Below are 21,000 nucleotides of genomic sequence, written 5' to 3'. Positions count from 1 at the left end.
TCAAGTGTACATGGCATCGCACATGGCACAAATTGAACATATTCATACGGGGTGGCAGCCAATGGTAGGCAAGTAGGAGTTGTGCCCTTGAATTCTGTGGGTAGAGTCATCCAGGAGAAGGCTTGGCACCTTCATTATACAGCTTTTGGCGAATGTGGAAAGCACACCTCTTTACCTTGAGGTATATATTTTTAGAACCTACTTAAATAAAAACAAAAATAAAAATAAAAATTTATTATTTACACCCCGCCTATCTGGCTGGATTTACCCAGCCACTCTGGGCAGCTCCCAACAGAATATTAAAAACACGATAGAACACCAAACATTAAGAACTTCCCTAAACAGGGCTGCCTTCAGATGTCTTCTAAGAGTCAGATAGTTGTTTATTTCCTTGACATCTGATGGGAAGGCATTCCACAAGGTGGGTGCCACTACCAAGAAGGCCCTCTGCCTGGCTCCTTGTAACCTCACTTCTTGCAGTGAGGAAACCGTCAGAAGGCCCTCGGTGCTGGACCTCAGTGTCCAGGCTGAATGATGGGGGTGGAGACGCTCCTTCAGGTATACTGGGCCAAGGCCATTTAGGGCTCTAAAGGTAAGCACCAACCACTTTGATTTGCGTTCGGAAAATACACACCTTAGGGTCCCAGTGCGAGCAATTAATAATAAGGACAATATTAAAATAATATCTGTGCCGGGGACCTGCCAGCAAAATGGCAGCTTTCAGCTCAGTTCTGGAAGTCTGTGTTGCCATTTTGATATTTTCTTAATCCCATGTCTCCTGCAAAAAAATACAACCAGGAAACGCCATTCCCTCCGGTTTTCTGGCTGCCCATATTTCTCTCGCTCCCTCCTCCTTCACTGGGGGCTCATTTGTTCTCGTTCTCTCAGGCATCTGCGTCTCAGAACCCGTTCGGGTCAGAGTCTTCCAGAACTTCCACATCTCTCTCCGGCTGCCCTACTCAGTGAAGCAGTTTGAACAGATCGAGCTTCAGCCGGTTCTCTACAACTACCAGCCTGAGCCCATCAGCGTAAGCAAAGGCCCCACAATATCCTCCCCCTTCCGCTGATCCTGTGCCTGCACAGGTGACCTGCTTTGGGGCAGAAGGCCCCTGGTCCACTACCTAGCGCCTCTGCTAGGGACATAGCTGTCAACTTACAGATTTGAAAATAAGGGACCGGCAGCCTTGAAAATAAGGGACCAGCAGCCAAAATAAGGGACCTGCAGCCTCACTTGTTCCAGGCACTCCAGTCTTCCTGTCCTCCTGCAGTCTGGTCAAACTCATGCTGGTAGCTTCGAGAACACTGTCCAACCAACTTTGTAACCAGAGGTTCAACTGAATAGAATCTGAATCACATGCACCACAAGGCCTATGCAGCCTCAACTTAAGATGGCTCCCCGGCCTGGCTTTGCACTGCAAAGTTTGCAGCAGCACGTGCAACAAAATGGCGTCCAGCATTCAAAAAACCCCTCAGCTTGCATTAACTAGCCACACACAAGGCATGCAAGCTCCACCCCCCAGGAAAGCAGGCCGTGCACATGCACCTTTCAGAATCTATATTTGAAAAAATAAAATAAACTCCACCTGTGCATCCACGGTCTATCCAATTAATTTTTACTTGGAGCAAACCCACCAAAAAGCAAGGCGTGTCAGTTTCGGCAGGTCAGCCCTGAGTAAAAATAACTCAGTTGAGTGCTGCTTGATCGGATTCTTCTGCCTCCTGATTCTTTCTTCTGTCCCCTTTCTAGGTGTTAGTATACCTGGAGCCCCATGACGGCCTCTGCTCTCCTGCCACTGTAGGCCCGGCACGGAAGCAGCGGGTGGAGGTGCCCGGGAACTCTGCGGTCCCCATCCCCTTCGTGTTGGTTCCCATGGGAGCGGCCGACATCCCCATCACGGTCGTCGCCCTTGGTGGCTTCGGGGGAGGGGACAAAGTCTCCAAGAAGCTGAGGGTCGAGGTAAGAGGCCTTTCATCACAGGGAATGTTTTTCCAAGAGCACCACCACTCTGGGCCCACCTTCTTCTTCTTCTTCTTCTTCTTCTTCTTCTTCTTCTTCTTCTTCTTCTTCTTCTTCTTCTCCTCCTTCTCCTTCTTCTTCGATCAATCGTAGTCGAGTAAGATTGTCTTCCATGAACACAGTTTTAACCGGGTGTCCGTAAATGATGCTGGAGGCCAATTCTGGACCCACACGTCCTTCCACTGTGGGGACATTGGTTTCCAGGTGGGAGTTGATCACGGTGAGGGTTTGCCAAGCGCACCTTCCTCTTAGCCTGTTTCTCCCTTGAGTCCTGAGTTCGAGTGTCTTCAAAGCCCATGACACCTTTGCATAGGCGCCGACTCCATGGGGCTTGAGGGGGCCCGAGCCCCCTCAAAAATTCGTTTGGGGGGGCTCCGCCCCCCCAATAATCTCCGGCGCCCCTCCAGCAGAGCGCCATCGCCGCCCCTCCCCCAGCCCAAAATGCACAGGGAGGGGCGGGCTGCATGCCTCCTGCCCTCCCTCCCGAGCAAAAGCTCCACCCAATTTCCTTTGGAGCTGATTAATAGGCGCAGCACGCTCTCCCCTATTCGCTCACGAGGAGGCGGCGCCACTTTATTTGCATATTCATGAGCTTATTTATTATTCATGAGCTTTCCCGGGCCCCCCCAATATTTTTTATAAGTCCGCGTCCCTGCACCTTTGGTAAAGGCTGTTGCGTGGCGATTCCCGCCTCCCACCAGTTGGAATAAATAAAGAGAAAGGACACCAAAATTTTTGGTTAATGGGCGAAAAATGGCCACAACTTTATTGGTTACAGGTAAGAAAGGGGCGATCTTACAGGTAAGAAAGGGGCTGCGCCGACCTTAAGTGACCCAAGCCCCGCCCCTGCAGCCAGCCGATTGGCTGGCCCTGGGGTTGACGCGGCCCGAGGATTCCCCAGGTCGCGCGGGGCCGCAGCCAGCCCCGTGCGGATGTTGGTGGGCGTGAGCCGACAACCCCCCCTCCTTATGTCGGGAGTGGCTTTCTCCAACTGGAGTTTCCCAGTTGTCAGTATTTATACTACATTTTTTTAGATTTGTCTTGAGACAGCCTTTAAACCTCTTTTGTTGACCACCAGCATTACGCTTTCCATTTTTTAAGTTCGGAATAGAGTAGTTGCCATATTATTATTATTTATTATTATTTATACCTCCACCCATCTGGGTTTCCCCAGCTACTCTGGGCGGCTTCCAACAGAATATTAAAAATACAATAAAACATCAGACATTAAAAGCTTCCCTAAACAGGGCTGCCTTCAGATGTTTTCTAAAAGTCACATAGTTGTTTATTTCCTTGACATCTGATGGGAGGGCCTTCCACAGGGCGGGCCAGAACCAACATCTGACGGTGTGGTTGGGGGAGGTAAGAAGAGATTCTGTCCTCAGGCTTTCCAAGAAACTTCATGGTTAGGCAAGGATTCAAAGCTGGATTTTCCACACTGGAGACCAGCCAGCTGCCCCACTCTGGCTCTTATGGTGACATGCACCCAAGTCTTCTTCATTTTTTGATAATTTTACTAGTTTTCAATTACAATTGAATAATAACCTCATTATAATAATACCCATTTATAATACAATTCCAATAGTTCAAAAACCTAATTATATAATTTAGATAAGGTGGTCCCCCATGTGCTAGAATTGATGGCTTGATTATTTGCTTTATTTCAGCGTTCCAAAATCTTATTTAATTTCCATTACATTCCGGTCAAAATAATAATAACCCCTTATTCAGCAACTGCAATATTAATAACTTCTATTTGTGTTGACACGTTAAATGATTTATAAAAGTTCAAGTGAGGAACTCAAACTATATCCTTGTCCTTCCTGTGTGTGGCAATTATTCTTTCTGTGGTATTTCTTCCTGTCCTCATAAGATGTTATGTCCTTCTTTCCCCCTGTTGTTGCTGTTATCCATCATGTCTTGGGCAAAGCTGATATTCCATGGTTGTGTCAGAAAATTCTCCATTGCTCTGTTGTTTAGCAAGTTTAACAACAGCTGCAAAAACCCTTCTGTCCCAGTGAATAACCTGTTTTCACCATTTCCCCTCTCAGCCTGACAAAGAAGAGTGGTCTGTCGAATTGCAGATGACTCAGTAATGAACCTTATCAGTTGCTTGGCAAGTTCACAGACTCCTTTCATTCTTCCGTCCAACTGAAGATAAATGAGCAATTATACTTCCAATTAAATTGAATTCCAGGTCCTCTTAGCGTTATTCCAATTCTTCTTCATTTGCAGAAAGAGGGTGCCGTCCAGGTGGAGGAATATTCCGTTTCCCTGGATAGTAAAGGTAGGAGACTTGAACACAGATCTGAAACCCAGTTCCTGAGGGTGGGTGATGCAGAAACAACTCTTGGCATTTAAATACGGAGCACGCATACATACACCACACCCAAAGCATTACATGGGTTATTTCCCCCTGTCACCCATAGGTTGATAGCAGGTGAGCATCCTTTAAAAAAATGGAGAAAGTAAAAAGAAACCCCCAACCTCAAAAGAGAAGTCAGATAAGGAGGGGGCACCTGAGACCCTGGCTGGTATTCAAGAGTCCCTTCCAGCATTGATGATATTTCTTGCACTTGTGGTTTGGAAGATGGGAGCTTGTGAGCAGAGAGCCTGCACTCTTGCCTGCCTCTGTTTGCAGAGTAGCATACGCAGTATAATAGTAATAATAATAAACTTTCATTACCCTGGCTCAGGGTGGCTAACAACAAATTTAAAACACTTAATTATAAAAGCAGCATAAAATACAGTATAAAAACATGATTAACAATAAAATTCAAAATTCAAAAATCATTTTAGGGGAAATAAGCATTAGATAATCCCCAGGGCTAGCTGGCTGAATTGGTCCTACTTGGGCCAGCGAGGAGGCCAGGGGAGAATTAGCTGTGGGGTCTCAGAGCGGGTGATCTTCATAAAAGGGGAGGGGGAGGGAAGAGAAGGGAAATAAAAGATCAGGCTGAATTCAAATTAAAGGGCAGGTGGAATAGCTCTGTCTTACAGGCCCGACGGGAGGAGGTTAAATCCTGAAGGGCACTAGTCTCATGGGACAGAGCATTCCACCAGGTCGGAGCCATCACTGAAAAGGCCCTGGCCCTGGTAGAGGATAGTCTGACTTCCTTAGGGCCCGGGACCTCTAAACTATGGTTATTCATGGACCTTAAGGTCCTCTGCAGGGCATACCAGGAGAGGCGGTCCCGTAGATACGAGGGCCCTAAACCACAAAGGGCTTAGGTGTATAGTGTATAGTGGCAATCTCCCAAATTATTATGATTTATTATATCTAGGATCGTCCGAATGCTTGGCTGTTGGAAAGGAAAGGATTAGAGAGCAACAGAGACGTCTTGTGAGCTAGAACAGGAGGAGTGTCACTGTTCCATTATAGGGCTACCCAAAATGCATCTGGGTTTGCCACTGTCAGAACAGGGTACTGCATTATGATGGGCCCATGGCCTAATCCTGCTACAGAGCTCTTCTCACATTCTTTATGCACAGGAACGTAGCTGCTCTAAGGAAATTTCAAACAGGCTTTTTGGGGAGGCAAAGGGGGGAGGCTGTGAATCCCAGATCCCTAAATTCTTCGGAAGGGCTGCAGAAGCTCTTGGCTTGGAGTGGTGAGGAGCTAAATGTTTTCCCTTCTTTTTTTCCCCCGTTCGAGACAGATGGGCGCACCAGAACGGTGGAGATTTCAGGCGAGATTCCCTCCAACGCCATTCCCGGCAGCGACTTCAAGATGAGTGTCCGTTTGACAGGTGCAAGGAACAAACCAGAGAGGGAATAATAGAATTGTAGAGTTGGAAGCCCTTGCGATGCAGGAATCTTGATGCCAAACCTTCCTTTAGATTCACTTGTTCTCCATCTGGCAGTTAAAAGATTTCCAGGTTGTAGCGGCACACTGGCATGGCAGATTAAACTGGTTTGGATCAAGCGAGCAGGGGACGCTGTGGGTCTCCAACAGAGAATTATCAGCACCTTAAACAAACAAAATAATAATAATAATAATAATAATAATAATAAAACCTATTTTTCTGTTTGTAAAGGTAGACCCCTGTTCCCCTCCCAGAGCTACAATTCCTAGCATGGCTTAACAATCAATTCTTCACAGGGAAATTTGGGAGAGGAATAGTCTCCTAACAGCTCCTTTAGCAAACTGCACCTCCCATAATCCTTTGCAGGAAGCCATGACAGTTTAAGGTGGTGCCACAGTGCTTTAAACGGACTGTGTTGCTGTGGCCCGGGCCTTGTGCAAACATTGTTTTAAAAGCATAACAGTTGGCCAGGGTTGTGGTAGGGGGAAGATGGGAAATAGTTTTGTTGTTTTCCCTCGCGGGCCCGTGCCGTGTTCTGAACCATTGTTTTGCCTTGGGCCACCAGGCTCCGTGCCTGCTGACGTCCTTCAGAGCTCCCTGACCCCGGACGGCCTCTCGTCTCTGCTGAGGGTTCCCCAGGGATGCGGGGAGCAAACCATGGTCCTGCTGGCCCCCGGAGTCTATGCCATGCAGTACCTGGACAAGACAGAGCAGTGGCTGCACCTGAAACCAGAGAGCAAGGAAAAAGCACTGGAAAACCTCCGTTCAGGTGATGGGCCATGATGCATGCTGGGAAAACTGTATTAACTTACAAATTACTGCACACGCCCCGGTAATTTACACACCTGCAATTTTCACCAGGAAAAGCATACTATAGAATTATATATAAACAGACTGGCCACATTCATTCTTAGCTAACAGCTCAGTAGCCCAAAGAGGCAGCAGCACTGATTGGCTGGTGCCTGTGACGCCACAACTCCACCTCCCCATCCTGCCTTGCAGTCCATCTCCATGTAGCAATTGGAGCAGGCCAATTTGGGGGGGTGGGCAGGGAAGTAGGAGGACCATTTGGCCTTGGCCTCAAGCTCAGAGAGGCTCCCCTAGAGCATGGATCAGCTGAGGATCTCCCACTTAATCAGCATCCATTCGTTCGTTTTAAGGATCTGCCTTCACTCACGCATGGCCCCTGAAGGATCCTGGCCTGTTTCTTCCTTTACCCCTATGCCGCCAAAAATAAAAATAAAACGAGGAAATCCTTATGGACGTTTTGCAGAGAGGAAGCAAAGCAGCCATGATAGATGTGGGGTTCTCTTGCCTTTTGCACTGCAGGTTATGAGCGGATCCTCACATTCCGGAAGACAGACGGGTCCTACGGAGCTTGGATCACCCACCCCAGCAGTGTCTGGTGAGACTCAGCGCTGCGAAGGAGGCGGGAGGAGAGGTTTTGGGTGCGAGTATTGGGATGGTGCCAAACTAGACCTGCTTAATCAATCTTTATCCCAATCCCCTTGTGCTGCGTGGTTAGGCCATATCTGGTCTTCATTTGGCCTTGGCTCTGTCTGTTTATGGCAGTGGGCATTTGTCCTGCATTCTGCTTGCTTTGCAAGGTGTTTACGTGTCTTATTCACCCCCTCATCCCTTTATTTTCAAGGCCTTTCCCTGTCACTTTTCAAATCACAAAAAAGTCCAGTCCTTTTTTTTTTTAAGTGGATTTGCTGCATTAGGCCTGCCCTGTTGCTCAGATGATGATAATAATAATAATAATAATAATAATAATAATAATAATAATAATAATAGTAATATATTTATACCCCGCCCATCTGGCTGGGTTTCCACAGCCACTCTGCGCAGCTTCCAGCAAAATATTAAAATACAATAGTCTGTTAAACATTAAAAGCTTCCCTAAACAGAGCTGCCTTCAGATATCTTCTGAAAGTCTGGTAGTTGTTCTTCTCTTTGACATCTGGTGAGAGGGTGTTCCACAGGGCGGGTGCCACCACCGAGAAGGCCCTCTTCTGCCTGGTTCTCTGTAACATGACTTCTCGCAATGAGGGAACCACCAGAAGGCCCTCAGCGCTGGACCTCATTGTCTGGGCAGAACAATGGGGGTGGAGACTCTCCTTCAGGTATACAGGACCGAGGCCATTTAGGGCTTTAAAGGTCAGCACCAACACATTGAATTGTGCTTGGAAATGTACAGGGAGCCAGTGTAGATCTTTCAAGACCAGCTTTATATGGTCTCGGCGGCCGCTCCCAGTCAGCAGTCTAGCTGCCGCATTTTGGATTATTATTTAAAGGAGAAGCAATATCCCATCTTTGGGGGGGAGTATTCAGGTCCACACATGTATAGCTTCGGCCCTGCCGCCCCCTCAGTTTCTCGCAGACCGCTTGCTCCCCCCTGAACTCGTCAGAGTTGTTGCGTTAGGGGGCGACGCAGCAACCCACACTTATTGCAGAAAACCAGGGGCCCCTTCACACGGATGTTCCACTGAAGGTGTGTTTTGCAATGTGGCACAGTGACAGCTCCTCAGTGGTGGATATATTCAATATTGTTAATTCTATCACAAGGCTTCCTCCAGTGCAGCCTGGAGGGGCTAAAGCTCAACAAAAGCAGGGGGGCGCGAAAAGTTTTGAAACCTTGACAGGAAGTTACGCCATGCACTCATATAATAATAATATTAATAATAATAATTTATTATTTGTACCCCGCCCATCTGGCTAGGTTTCCCCAGCCACTCTGGGCGGCTTCCAACAAGGATTAAAAATACATCAAAATGTCACACATTAAAAACTTCCCTGAACAGGGCTGCCTTCGCATGTCTTCTAAATGTCAGATAGTTGTTTATCTCTTTGGCATCTGATGGGAGGGTGTTGCACAGGGCGGGCGCCACTACCTAGAAGGCCCTCTGCCTGGTTCCCTGTAACCTCACTTCTCACAATGAGGGAACCGCCAGAAGGCCCTCAGCGCTGGACCTCAGCGTAGAACGATGGGGGTGGAGATGCTCCTTCAGGTACACTGGAAAGGAGGTGGTGTGGCAGCCCCCAAGCACTTGCAGGCACAAACCGTATTGCCATACATGTGGGTAAAACGATTCATTGTTAACGTTAGGATTTTGATTAATTGGGATATGGATGAAAGTGCAGAACTATGCCAGGCAGGGAATTCAGGGAAATCCTGGGCTGGCTTATGCAAACCAATCTCGCTGCCCGGGAGGGGAAGAGCAGTTACAAAAAGGTGTTGAAGGGCCTTTGAGGTGAGGAATCCTTTAGCACCCTGTTACCAAGGTGATGGAGTGTGTGTTTGAGGGGACAGGAAAAAGGAGGCTTGAAGCAGGGGTTTCTGAGAGGAAGCAGGGCTGAGATCCAAGGTTGCCTGCAATGCTTTTTGGGCCATGCCATAAGATCTGGACTACTTCCATGCAGACTGAAGGTTTAAGTGGGTGAATGAACCCTATTTCTTAAAGCACTACAGTCTCCACCGTGTCTTCTATTCTCCAAAGGGACACATACCCTGTGTGTGTGCCTGGGACGCCATGCGCTCTTGCCACCGCTCGCATAGCTGTCAACGTTTCCCTTTTTTAAAGGGAAGTTCCCTTATTCTGAATAGGATTCCTCGCAAGAAAAGGGAAAAGTTGACAGCTATGACTGCTCGGCAGAGAGAGGGGCAGGCACCTGACTTTCGTAACAGCATTAGTTGCTTGTGACTGATCTAGCAGCATCAAAAGGAATGTTGTGGCCTCTGAGTTTTATGGTATGTGCTTAAGGTAAAGGTAAAGGTACCCCTGCCCGTACGGGCCAGTCTTGACAGACTCTAGGGTTGTGCGCTCATCTCACTCAAGAGGCCAGGGGCCAGCGCTGTCCGCAGACACTTCCGGGTCACGTAGCCAGCGTGACAAGCTGCATCTGGCGAGCCAGCGCAGCACACGGAACGCTGTTTACCTTCCCGCTAGTAAGCGGTCCCTATTTATCTACTTGCACTTTGATGTGCTTTCGAACTGCTAGGTTGGCAGGCGCTGGGACCGAGCAACGGGAGCGCACCCCGCCGCGGGGATTTGAACCGCCGACCTGATGATCGGCAAGTCCTAGGCGCTGAGGTTTTACCCACAGCGCCACCCGTGTCCCTATGGTATGTGCTTGTAAACCTCCAATTTAATGCTGACCGCTTGGAGGCACCCCAAGTCAGCAGAGCAGTCCCTGCAGCCATGTTCAGTGCCTCCTTTTTAAATACCAGCTCCCATTAAGGGCCCTGGATGCGCATGCACACACAATCAGATGTGCATGCACACACAATCTCCACACCTGTGTCTGATTATTCGCCTGTCCTCCGACTCTCCTTCCCTCCAGGTTGACGGCTTTCGTGACAAAGGTTTTGACTCTGAGCCGCGAGTACCAAGAGGTGGATGAGGCCAAGATCCGTGAGACGGTGCAGTGGCTGCTGAATAAGCAAAAAGAGGATGGTTCCTTCGAAGACCCACATCCTGTCTATCATCGGGAGATGCAGGTGAGCTCCTGAGCAACCATTAAAAAAATCAAACCTAATGAAAACTCACTGGCGTTTTCATGCAAATTTCTCCTAATTAACACATTGGTTTATGTACACATTTTTGCAAGCACTTTCCCCATAATATAATGCATTTCACCAATATCTTCATTTTTACGCACACTATTATTGTAAACTTTGTTTGGAGACCTGCATCACAAAAATCAGGTGAGTGCAAATTTCAAAGGATGGCTGAGTTTTGGTTTCTATTGCGACTCGGAAAGGGTGAATCGATTCTCCGTCAGCCATGCATTCCCTTGTCTTTCCTCCCCAGGGTGGCGTTGGTGGCCTTCATGGAGGCATCTCGCTCACGGCGTACATCACCATTGCGCTTCAGGAGGCCTTGGCTGTGTACAAAGAGGAGGAGTCGGATCCAGAGCAGGAAAGAGCGAAGCAGGAACAGCTGAGCCGACTGGTAAGAAGCAAGGGAAGGCTGCAGCGCCGGGGCAAGCAGAAAATATGTGCAGTGAGGTTACAGGGAACCAGGCAGAGGGCCTTCTCGGTGGTAGCTCCCACCCCGTGGAATGCCTTCCCATCAGATGTCAAAGAGATAAACAACTATGTGACTATTATTCTTATTCTTATTCTTATTCTTATTCTTATTCTTATTCTTATTCTTATTCTTATATTAAGAAACCACTGGAGAGCCAGGTAATATGCTGGACATGGAAATCCAGACGGCCCAGAATCTCCATTTTCAACTTTAAAAAAAAAAAACCACACAATCAAGTTTCTATCCCTCATGGCACCTGACACCTGGCTGATCCTGCCTCTTCCTGCCCAGGCAGCAAGGCTCCCCACCTCCTTCCCTTCCTCCTCCCTTGACATCACTGTAATGTTGCATGTCCCACCTTGCTGTGTTCTTATGGCAAATTGTAAGCTACAAACACTCAAATACGTATCAATCAATATTTGCTTTTCCTTCTCTTCCAGAGAAACGGCCTGGCTCAGGCGACTGCCTTCCTTTCCCGCAAGCTAGAGGATCAATCCCTGGGCCCGTACCCTGTCGCCATCACCAGCTACGCCCTGTCAATCGCTTCCGACGACCAGTCAGCCATTGCGAGTTCCGGCGTTCGCCTGAAGAGTCTCGCTACGGAGGACAAAAGTAATCGCCCTCAATCCCAATAAAACTCTGGCCTTTCAGATTCCGAGCTAATGCACGAGATTATGGCCACACGCGCGTGTGTGTGTCCCCTTCCCCAATACATCGCCTCTGCATGGCCCCTACATTCTGACCTCTCATGCTTCTTCCAGACAACACCATGATGTTCTGGGAAGTGGAGAAGGACCGGCTGCGGAATGAGAAGAAACCTGGCCGGGTGCCTCCTGCTTCAGCCATCTCGGTGGAGGCCACCGCATACGGGCTCCTCTACCTGTTGCAGAAAAACGACATTGCCTCAGCAGGCAAGGTGGCTCGGTGGCTGACGGAGCAGAGGAACTATGGGGGAGGCTTCAAATCGACCCAGGTATAGTCTCCCGCAGGGCATGTTTACAAAACGGAGGGACTTTTTTTTATTAAAGATTTTCTTGATTTACAAAAGTGTCTCTTATCTCCTATTTTTCCCCCCATGTAACATTTTTACAGTTTCATTTGTTGAGACATTAGGAAGAAAAGGGGGAAAGAGGTGGAGAGGGGGGAAGATAGGTGGGATCGGGTGGTGATGTTTATATTTAACTATTTTACTTACTATATGTGGGGTTTGGTGTCAGCGTTGCTTGTGCAGGTTCTTTGCTGTTCACTTGTGTTCCTTTGGTGGTGAGAGAGGTTGGGTTTGGCTTAGGGTGTGATTGTTCATTTGTGGTTGGCTGTGGTGGTCGTTGTTTTCATGTGAGAGTGGGGTGGGTGGGTGTTTTGGATCACGTGCTGGAGGAGACTCTTGAGAGTCCCATGGACTGCAAGAAGATCAAACCTATCCAGTCTGAAGGAAATCAGCCCTGAGTGCTCACTGGAAGGACAGATCCTGAAGCTGAGGCTCCAATACTTTGGCCACCTCATGAGAAGACTCCCTGGAAAAGACCCTGATGTTGGGAAAGATCGGCACAAGGATGACAGAGGACGAGATGGTTGGGCAGTGTTCTCGAAGCTACCAGCATGAGTTTGACCAAACTGAGGGAGGCAGTGGAGGACAGAAGTGCCTGGCGTGCTCTGGTCCATGGGGTCACAAAGAGTCGGACACAACTAAACGACTAAACAACAATAACAGCCATATTGATTTGTATGCTGTTGGTGGATTTTTGTCGTTGCCTTTAGGGCTGTGTATGTGATAAAGGGGAGCCATACATCTGTCAGTTTCAGTTTATTGGTTAATTTTTCTAGTAGGGCTGTTTCCCATACTATTTGGTACCATTGGTCCCTGCTTACTAAACGGAGGGACTATTGATGGCCACCAGCTCAGGTGGCTTTCAAGGGCGCTTTGACGAATGCACGGAGGGTGGTCTTTGTGGCTGCTGGCCATCATTTCTCAAATTCTCAGGGACTAGCCTAGTGCAGGCTGTGTTTTCCCACTCAAACTCTCATAAACTGGCCCACTTCTCTCTCCTTTCAGGACACAGTGGTGGCACTAGAAGCTCTGTCCCGCTATTGGATCAGCTCCTTCGAGGAGGAGGACAACGAGCTGAAAGTGACCCTCAAAATCCCCGGGAAAAGCTTGCCGAGGACCTTTACCTTTGGGCGGTCGAATGATCCGATCCAGGAAGAACTTCAGGTGAGGGTGAGGGGTAGGGATTCCTGCCAAACTAGGATTCCGGACACTCGCCTGATTCGATTTGGGCAGATCAGCCTGACCAGGGGTGGATCGTGGGATCCCTTCAGAATCCATAGTCCCACAGGCCCCTTCATGAGGCAAACCCTGGGGGCTGCTGTTGCCGTGTAGGTATTACAGTGTTATTTGCTCTGGCCATTCACTTTCCCTCCTCGTTTTTCTCCCACCTTCAGTTTTCCATGGGAAGTAACATCCATCTGAAAGTGGAAGGGAAGGGGAAAGGGACTCTAACCGTGAGTAGCTTCATCATTTGTCTGCTTTGCTTTTAATTAAAACCAACTGCTTCTCCCTCATTTGTATAAGCTTTATATTCAGGAAGGGCTGCAATGCGCTCTAAGTGGGGCTACCTTTGAAGGTGACCTAGAAACTGCAACTAATCCAGAATGCAGCAGCTAGATTGGTGACTGGGAGTGGCCGCCGGGACCACATAACACCGGTCCTGAAAGACCCACGTTGGCCCCCAGTAAGTTCCCGAGCACAATTCAAAGTGTTGTTGCTGACCTTTAAAGCCCTAAACAGCCTTGGTCCAGTATACCTGAAGGAGCATCTCCACCCCCATTGTTCAGCCCGGACACTTGAGGTCCAGCTCCGAGGGCCTTCTGGCAGTTCCCTCACTGTGAGAAGTGAGGTTACAGGGAACCAGGCAGAGGGCCTTCTTGGTAGTGGCACCCACCCCGTGGAACGCCCTCCCTTCAGATGTCAAGGAAATAAACAACTATCTATGATTTCTAGAAGACATCTGAAGGCATCCCTGTTTAGGGAAGTTTTTAATGTTTGATTCTATTTTTAATATAGTCATACCTCGGGTTACAGATGCTTCAAGTTGTGTTTTTTCAGGTTGCGGACCTCCAAAACCCAGAAATACCAGAACGGGTTTCTGGGTTTCGGCGGTCATGCATGCACAGAAATGCTAAATCGCTCTTTGTGCATGTGCAGAAGCACCGAATCGCAAACCATGCGTGCGCAGACACGGGTTGTGACCGCTGCGGGTTGCGAATGTGCACACGGATCACGTTTGCAACCCAAGCATCCACTGTATTCTGCTGGGAGCTGCCCAGAATGGCTGGGAAAACCCAACCAGATAGGAAGGGTATAAATAATAAATTCATTATTATTATTATTATTATTATTATTATTATTATTATTATTATTATTACTACTACTACTACTACTACTACTATTACGACTACAGCCCCCCACCCTGCCTCACTTTCTACCTGAAGCCTGTCAGCTTCATCCTCCTTAGGCTGTGACTCCTGGGCTCTGAACAAACCTTTACTCCAGTGTCGTTACTGCGAGTGCACAGCTTGAGAGCAAGGAGGAGCACTCCTCTTCTGTCTCTGTTCCCTTCCAGGTCCTGAAGCAATACCACGTCTTGGCTGTGCAAAACACTTCGTGCCAGACTCTCGGGCTGCAGGTGGACGTGAGTGGTTCTTTTCAGCGTGCACGTAAGTCTGGGCTTCAGATTCCAGTTCTATGATTCTGCAGTTGGGGAGACCGCTACTCTCCACATTAACCACCGCGGACTCCACTATTGCCCTCTGAGGCCCTTCTCTGTGAGCCCGCTCCACGAGAGGTTTGGAGGGCCGCAATGCAAGAGCAGGCCTTATCAGTGGTGGCTCCTCAATTGGGGGACGCTCTCCCCAGGGAGGCTCGCCTGGGACCTTCGTTACTTGTCTTTAGGCTCCAGGCAGAAATTTCTTTCCTCCGGGCCTTTGGCGTTGAATTATCCACAGCCTTCTTGAGTGGCTTTATATATACAGTGGTACCTCAGGTTACATACGCTTCAGGTTACATACGCTTCAGGTTACAGACTCCGCTAACCCAGAAATAGTGCTTCAGGTTAAGAACTTTGCTTTGGGATGAGAACAGAAATCATGCTCCAGCTGCGCGGCGGCAGCAGGAGGCCCCATTAGCTAAAGTGGTGCTTCAGGTTAAGAACAGTTTCAGGTTAAGTACGGACCTCTGGAACGAATTAAGTACTTAACCTGAGGTACCACTGTACATCTGTCATGAATCTCCCAGCATTCATCAAGTGTTATGAGCGAAAGAGGGCGGAACTTTTCTCCAGCCACTGCATAATTTTATAAACTCGCCTCTTTATGTCAACTTGCCTCTAAACTCAAATGTCCCAAATGCCACAACTGTTGCCAGTAGGGAATTTGCTCCATCCCCTTGACCATCTTGACCTTTTTCAACTCTGTCCGCAACAGCCGACATATTAGACTACTACTATGAATATGAAGATTACAACCTAGAGGATTCTGAGCCGAAAGCAGACCCTGCCGACCAGCCGTTGTCACCGATCGAAGTGTTTGACGCCCGCCGACGCCGCAGGAGGGAAGCCAAAGACCCTGGGCAGGCGCAGAAGGAGGTCACCTACAATGTTTGCTTCTGGTAAGGTTTGACGAACAGACTTTTCTTGAACGGGCATAATATTCTGGTTCTAACCAGAACTGGGCCATTTTGAGGAGGAAAGAACTCCATTCCTCTCTTTGGGCGCTGCCTTTTAGGGGAAGGCAAGTATTTGCCTGGGGCCCGTAGTGGCATGCTAGCCCAAAACTCTATAGCCGAACACTCTAACCATTGTGTGATATTGCCGCTACCTGAATATCCTTTCCCTAACCTTTTTGTTTTCAATTCTTTCCTCCCTACAGGAGACAACCAGGGGCTCATGTCTCTGGCATGGTTATCGTGGACATCACCCTGCTGAGCGGCTTCCATCCGGACGAGAACTACCTTGAGGAGGTGAGCGGAGGCTGTGTGGGCATTTTGGCATATGACAAGGCTCAGGGTCCAGGCCTGCCAAGACCCCACCAAGCCCCATCAAGTTCCCTTCCCCGTGTGGCCTTTAGATATGCGTCAGCACAAGGGCAGCCTGGTCCATTAGCACACCAGCCCTCCATCAAATGGCTGGGCCCGGCCTAGTATTATGGGCCACCACTCAGTCTGCTGTAGTAATAATAATAATACAGTGGTGCCTCGCAAGACTGAAAAGAATCCGTTCAGCGATGCTCTTCGTCTAGTGGTTTTTGTGTCTTGCGAAGCAACCCTATTAGCGGCTTAGCGCTATTAGCGGTTTAGCGGCTTAGCGGCTATTAAAGGCTTAGCGGCTTAGCTGCTAAAAGGCTATTAGCGGCTTAGCGGCTTAGAAAAAGGGGGGGAAGCGGGGGGGAAATCGCAAGACTTGCAAGACGTTTTCGTCTTGCGTAGCAAGCCCATGGGGAAAATCGTCTTGCGAAGCAACTCAAAAACGGAAAACCCTTTCGTCTAGCGGGTTTTCCGTCTTGCGAGGCATTCGTCTTGCAGGGCACCACTGTAATTCCCAGCCCATCTGACTGAATTGCCTCATCTTCTAGAGCCTCATCAGGACAAAGGACTGTGGCGATGCTGTTCAGCTATGAGAACCTTATCCTGCTTAGTTGCCTCAATGGCTATTATTATTATTATTATTGTTATTATTATTATTTCAATTTTTACAATTGATTTTCCCCAAAAAATTAACACAAACAAACAAACAAACATAAATCCTAGCCGTAATTAAACCGATCATAATAACATTGTTAAGTGAATTCCTCAAATCCCCTTGGTTGAATTTCATTGTATATCATTTTAACAGTTTTCCAAAATTATTATTATTATTATTATTGCCACAATGGCCATATTCTCTGCTGTTGGAGGCATCACCAGATGTCAAAGAGAAAAACAACTACCAGACTTTTAGAAGACATCTGAAGGCAGCCCTGTTTAGGGAAGCTTTTAATGTTTAATAGGTTATTGTATTGTAATATTCTGTTGGAAGCCGCCCAGAGTGGCTGGGGAAACCCAGCCAGACGGTTGTGGTATAAATATAGTATTATTATTATTATTATTATTATTATTATTATTATTATTATTATTATTATTATTATTATTTTATGTCTCTTAGAGCTCCTGCAGACTTTCCTGCCACCTTCCCCCTGGGGAAACTTGATCTTTAGCGCTGAAGCAGAGCAAACATTGACGCCTGCTCCAATTCAGTGCTAAAGAGTGTGTTTTCCTGGGGGGAAAGCGGCACAGGATGAGAGGGAACCTTTTTGGACAAGCCTTCAATTCCAGTGGGGGGCGGGAATCTCAGGTGGGGAGAGAGTAGGGCTTCTGTCCTCAGGCCCTCCTTTCCGGGTTTCCATGGGGGTGTCCGGTTGACCACTGCAAGAACAGAGCGCTGCACCAGAGCCAGCTCTCCTTACGACCTCCGCGCTCCTGTTTGCCGCTTCACCTCCTTGTTTCTTTCCTCAATCTCCCAGCTGCGAACTCTCCCCGATCAATACATCAGCCACTGGGAGATCCAAGGACGGCGGCTGCTGCTCTACTTTGACTCGGTGAGAGAGATGTCTGCAGGATTACGCCATGAGAACAGAGGCGGGGGGGGCAGGGAGGAAGGGCAGCTGCACAGAGGAGTTCAGATGAACTCTCTCCCCCTCCCCGTTGCAATGTGCAAGAGGCCAGGATGGCACCCACCCAACCTGCCTTTTGATTTACTCCACTTTGGACTATATGGCAGAAGCAGAAAACCTTTTTTTATTTGAGCGAGGGCCACATTTGCTTCTCTGCAACCTTCTGGGGGCCGCATGCCAGAAGAGGGCGAGGCAAAGCGGTGAAAGTGGGCGGAGCGACAAAGGTCGATTCTGCCCTTGTGCACTAGGCTAGTTTCTGCGCACTCTGACACCTGCCTCTCTATCTTTCACCCAAAGAAGCAAGGGTTCGAGGGCACCTTCCAGCCAAGCAGCTGGAGTCCCCTCCCTTTTGAAGTGACTGGCCCAGTGAGCGTAATGGCCGAGCGGGGATTCGAACTCGCATCTCCCTGCTTACAGCACAAAACCAACTCTGAAATGATATGCAGGAGGCCCTGGATTTGGTCCCTCACATCTCTACTTATCAGGGCTTTTGCCTTTGGAGGACTGCTTCCACTTCGCATAGACTGCACTTGGCAGTCACGCTAGTGCCCTTCTGATGTTTTGAGCTCAGTGGAGGCAAATGCGCTGCCTTGCCAGCCTCGATCTGCCTTCAGTCTGCCACGCTACTTACATCCCATCCAGCGGTTGGCACTGGCTCTCAGCCTCCTCCTTCCTTGGTCTCAGCATTGCCATTATAGAACTCAGCAGGGAGGAGGAGAGAACGCGTTGCCTGTGCCTGCCATTGGCTCTGGCGCCACCTACTGGCAGCCTCCCTGCCTCCCACCCTACCAGTACCAGCGACACCTTGTGCTGCCTTGGATAATTATCCAAACCATTTGGAGGGCACCAGGTTGGGGGAAGCTGGGGGAGATTGTCCAATGGCCTGATCTGATATAAGGAAGCATCATATGTTTCCTTTACATTGTTGTTGTTGTGTTCCCCCTCCAGCCTTTGCGTTGGATTTTTGCCTCTGATCTTTTTCAGTCACTTTTTGCTGTGGTTTAGTTGATCAGCAGGGACGCGGGTGGCGCTGTGGATTAAACCACAGAGCCTAGGGCTTGCCGATCAGAAGGTTGGCAGTTCAAATCCCCATGACGGGGTGAGCTCCTGTTGCTCAGTCCCTGCTCCTGCCAGCCTAGCAGTTCGAAAGCACATCAAAGTGCAAGTAGATAAATAGGTACCACTCCGGCGGGAAGGTAAACGGCGTTTCCATGCGCTACTCTGGTTTCGCCAGACGCGGCTTGGTCATGCTGGCCACATGACCTGGAAGCCGTACGCCGGCTCCCTCGGCCAGTAAAGCGAGATGAGCGCCACAACCCCAGAGTCGGCCACGACTGGACCTAATGGTCAAATTCCCTTTACCTTTTAGTTGGTCAGCTGCTTTGTTTACTTATTTCAGAGGTGGTTGTGCTGCTCAGCTCCCGCTGGCCACTGTGAGAATAGGATGCTAGACAAGACAGGCCACTAGATCGATACAGCAGGCAAGGGCTTTCTCCTAGGTTCTTAAATATACCCATCTATAGGTGCCAGCATCTGGACGCGAATGCCTATCATTTACAGCAAAGCAGCTGGTGCCTGTGGGGAAAATCCAGCCAGCCAGTGCCACCATCTATGATTTTTATGAACCAGGTAAGTGATTGACAGGTCACAGGGCCTGAGTGGCGGCGGGGGAACCAGGCTGCATCTTTCTGGTGGAGCAAAGGTTTCGTAGCTCCGGCTTTAGGGAGCAGGAGAGTGTTGCCTTCGCTGGCCGTAGCAGGCAATTAAGGGATAATTTTTGCTCATTACATTGTAACCTGACATGACAACATCCTCTTCAGTTTGAGATTGTAATTTAATTACCACATGCAAAACTACCCAGGTTGATTTTAACAGGAGTTGCTTGCAACTTAAAACCTAGGCAGAGAGAGAGGTGCTATGTCTGAATCAAGCCAGAATGTTCTGGAGAAGTTTGATATTTTCTATCCAGGGGATTAACTTAGGTTGGCTCTGTGCGGGAGTCAAATGAGTTTTTGCATTCATAGAACAAGATTCTCCCTTCCCTTTGTGTGCTTCCACAACCCCTAAATCTGCTTTGGAGCAATGGGAGAATTTTCAGTGCAGGTTTATGGGGTACACAGTGAGAAGATAGGGAGGGAAAGCCCTATGGGGGGGGAGATTATTGGGTTGTTTTTGTTTTTATTGTGTATTTTATGTTTTTGTGATTTTATGTTGTAACCACCCTGAGATCTGCAGGTATAGAGCAGTATACAAACAAACAAACAAACAAACAAACAAACAAACAAATAACAACCTCATTCACTTTCTGAAAAAAGACAAATATGCTGAGGTTTTGGTGAGATGCAAAAGTATTTTCTTTTATTCATAAAAATATTTCTATACCACTACAGTGGTACCTCGGGTTACAGACGCTTCAGGTTACAGACGCTTCAGGTTTCAGACTCCGCTAACCCAGAAATAGTAGCTCGGGTTAAGAACTTTGCTTCAGGTTGAGAACAGAAATCGTGCAGCAACGGCGCAGCGGCAGCGGGAGGCCCCATTAGCTAAAGTGGTGCTTCAGGTTAAGAACAGTTTCAGGTTAAGAACGGACCTCCAGAATGAATTAAGTTCTTAACCCAAGGTACCACTGTATTTGCAAAAAACCACCACCCACCAGAGCAATTTGCAAGAATTGTACATAACTCCATAAAATAAAACAAAACATTAAATGTAGTTAAAATAAGAAAGCAGCTGACTATTTTGGAAAAATGTGTTTTTGATTGCTGGTATGGGTCTGGTGGTGGAATAGAAGACTTGTTCACAGGCGTTTAAAACTTGAAACAGAAGGCAGTTGCTGGATCTCTGTTGGCAGAGTATTTATTCCGCAATCCTGGGCTGATGATGCTAAAGGCTCGGTTTCTTGTTGTGGTCAAATGAACCTAACCAACTTAAGGAATGACAATGGCAACCACAGAGATCAAGGTGGGATATAATGGTTTATGACATACTCTGGACCTACGCCTTGCAAATTAACAGAAGGACTTTGAACCTGGATCAGGTTCACAAAAGCTTATTACAAAATGGTTGTTATTTCTATATTGCTTTATATTTCTAAGAAATAATCTCAAAGTGGTTTACAACACATTAAAGCATCAGATAAAACAATCCAGACTAAAACATTACTGAATAAAGTCAAATATAAAGCATACATTCAATGCAACGTGATTAACAGGAAACTCAAACGCCATCTTAAAGAATGAAAAAAAGGCCATTACAAAGGAGGTCAGAATTCACATTTAACAAAGTAAACAAACAAAAAAATTACCTTAAGCATTTCAGAAGAAAACAAAAGCAAGTCAAATATAAAGTGCATATTTAAAGCAGCATAACAAACAAGGGAATAAAATATTATCATAAGCTTAGGACATATCTGTTGCTGTTGCCGCCAGTCCTGCCAATG

The 21,000-nt window shown here is 48.0% G+C and overlaps 1 protein-coding gene across 1 annotated transcript in view; it reads left to right on the top strand.

Moving 5' to 3' along the window:
* LOC114592138 (complement C4-like) overlaps positions 1 to 21,000 on the top strand; it is a 63,287-nt gene that overhangs the window by 31,455 nt on the left and 10,832 nt on the right. Inside the window, exons 20-36 of the mRNA XM_077920919.1 lie at positions 889 to 1,028; positions 1,748 to 1,957; positions 4,253 to 4,304; positions 5,677 to 5,766; positions 6,389 to 6,592; positions 7,153 to 7,228; positions 10,168 to 10,324; positions 10,638 to 10,778; positions 11,297 to 11,468; positions 11,618 to 11,829; positions 12,910 to 13,068; positions 13,299 to 13,358; positions 14,480 to 14,573; positions 15,339 to 15,522; positions 15,783 to 15,873; positions 17,412 to 17,486; positions 19,085 to 19,190. Coding sequence (XP_077777045.1) covers positions 889 to 1,028; positions 1,748 to 1,957; positions 4,253 to 4,304; positions 5,677 to 5,766; positions 6,389 to 6,592; positions 7,153 to 7,228; positions 10,168 to 10,324; positions 10,638 to 10,778; positions 11,297 to 11,468; positions 11,618 to 11,829; positions 12,910 to 13,068; positions 13,299 to 13,358; positions 14,480 to 14,573; positions 15,339 to 15,522; positions 15,783 to 15,873; positions 17,412 to 17,486; positions 19,085 to 19,190 — 2,223 coding nt within the window. The remainder of the gene's footprint in view (positions 1 to 888; positions 1,029 to 1,747; positions 1,958 to 4,252; positions 4,305 to 5,676; positions 5,767 to 6,388; positions 6,593 to 7,152; positions 7,229 to 10,167; positions 10,325 to 10,637; positions 10,779 to 11,296; positions 11,469 to 11,617; positions 11,830 to 12,909; positions 13,069 to 13,298; positions 13,359 to 14,479; positions 14,574 to 15,338; positions 15,523 to 15,782; positions 15,874 to 17,411; positions 17,487 to 19,084; positions 19,191 to 21,000) is intronic.

This window comes from Podarcis muralis, chromosome 2 (genome assembly GCF_964188315.1).
Source record: "Podarcis muralis chromosome 2, rPodMur119.hap1.1, whole genome shotgun sequence".
NCBI lineage: Eukaryota > Metazoa > Chordata > Lepidosauria > Squamata > Lacertidae > Podarcis > Podarcis muralis.
The sequence above is the reverse complement of the archived record's forward strand: the minus strand, read 5'-3'. Positions and strand labels throughout refer to the sequence as shown.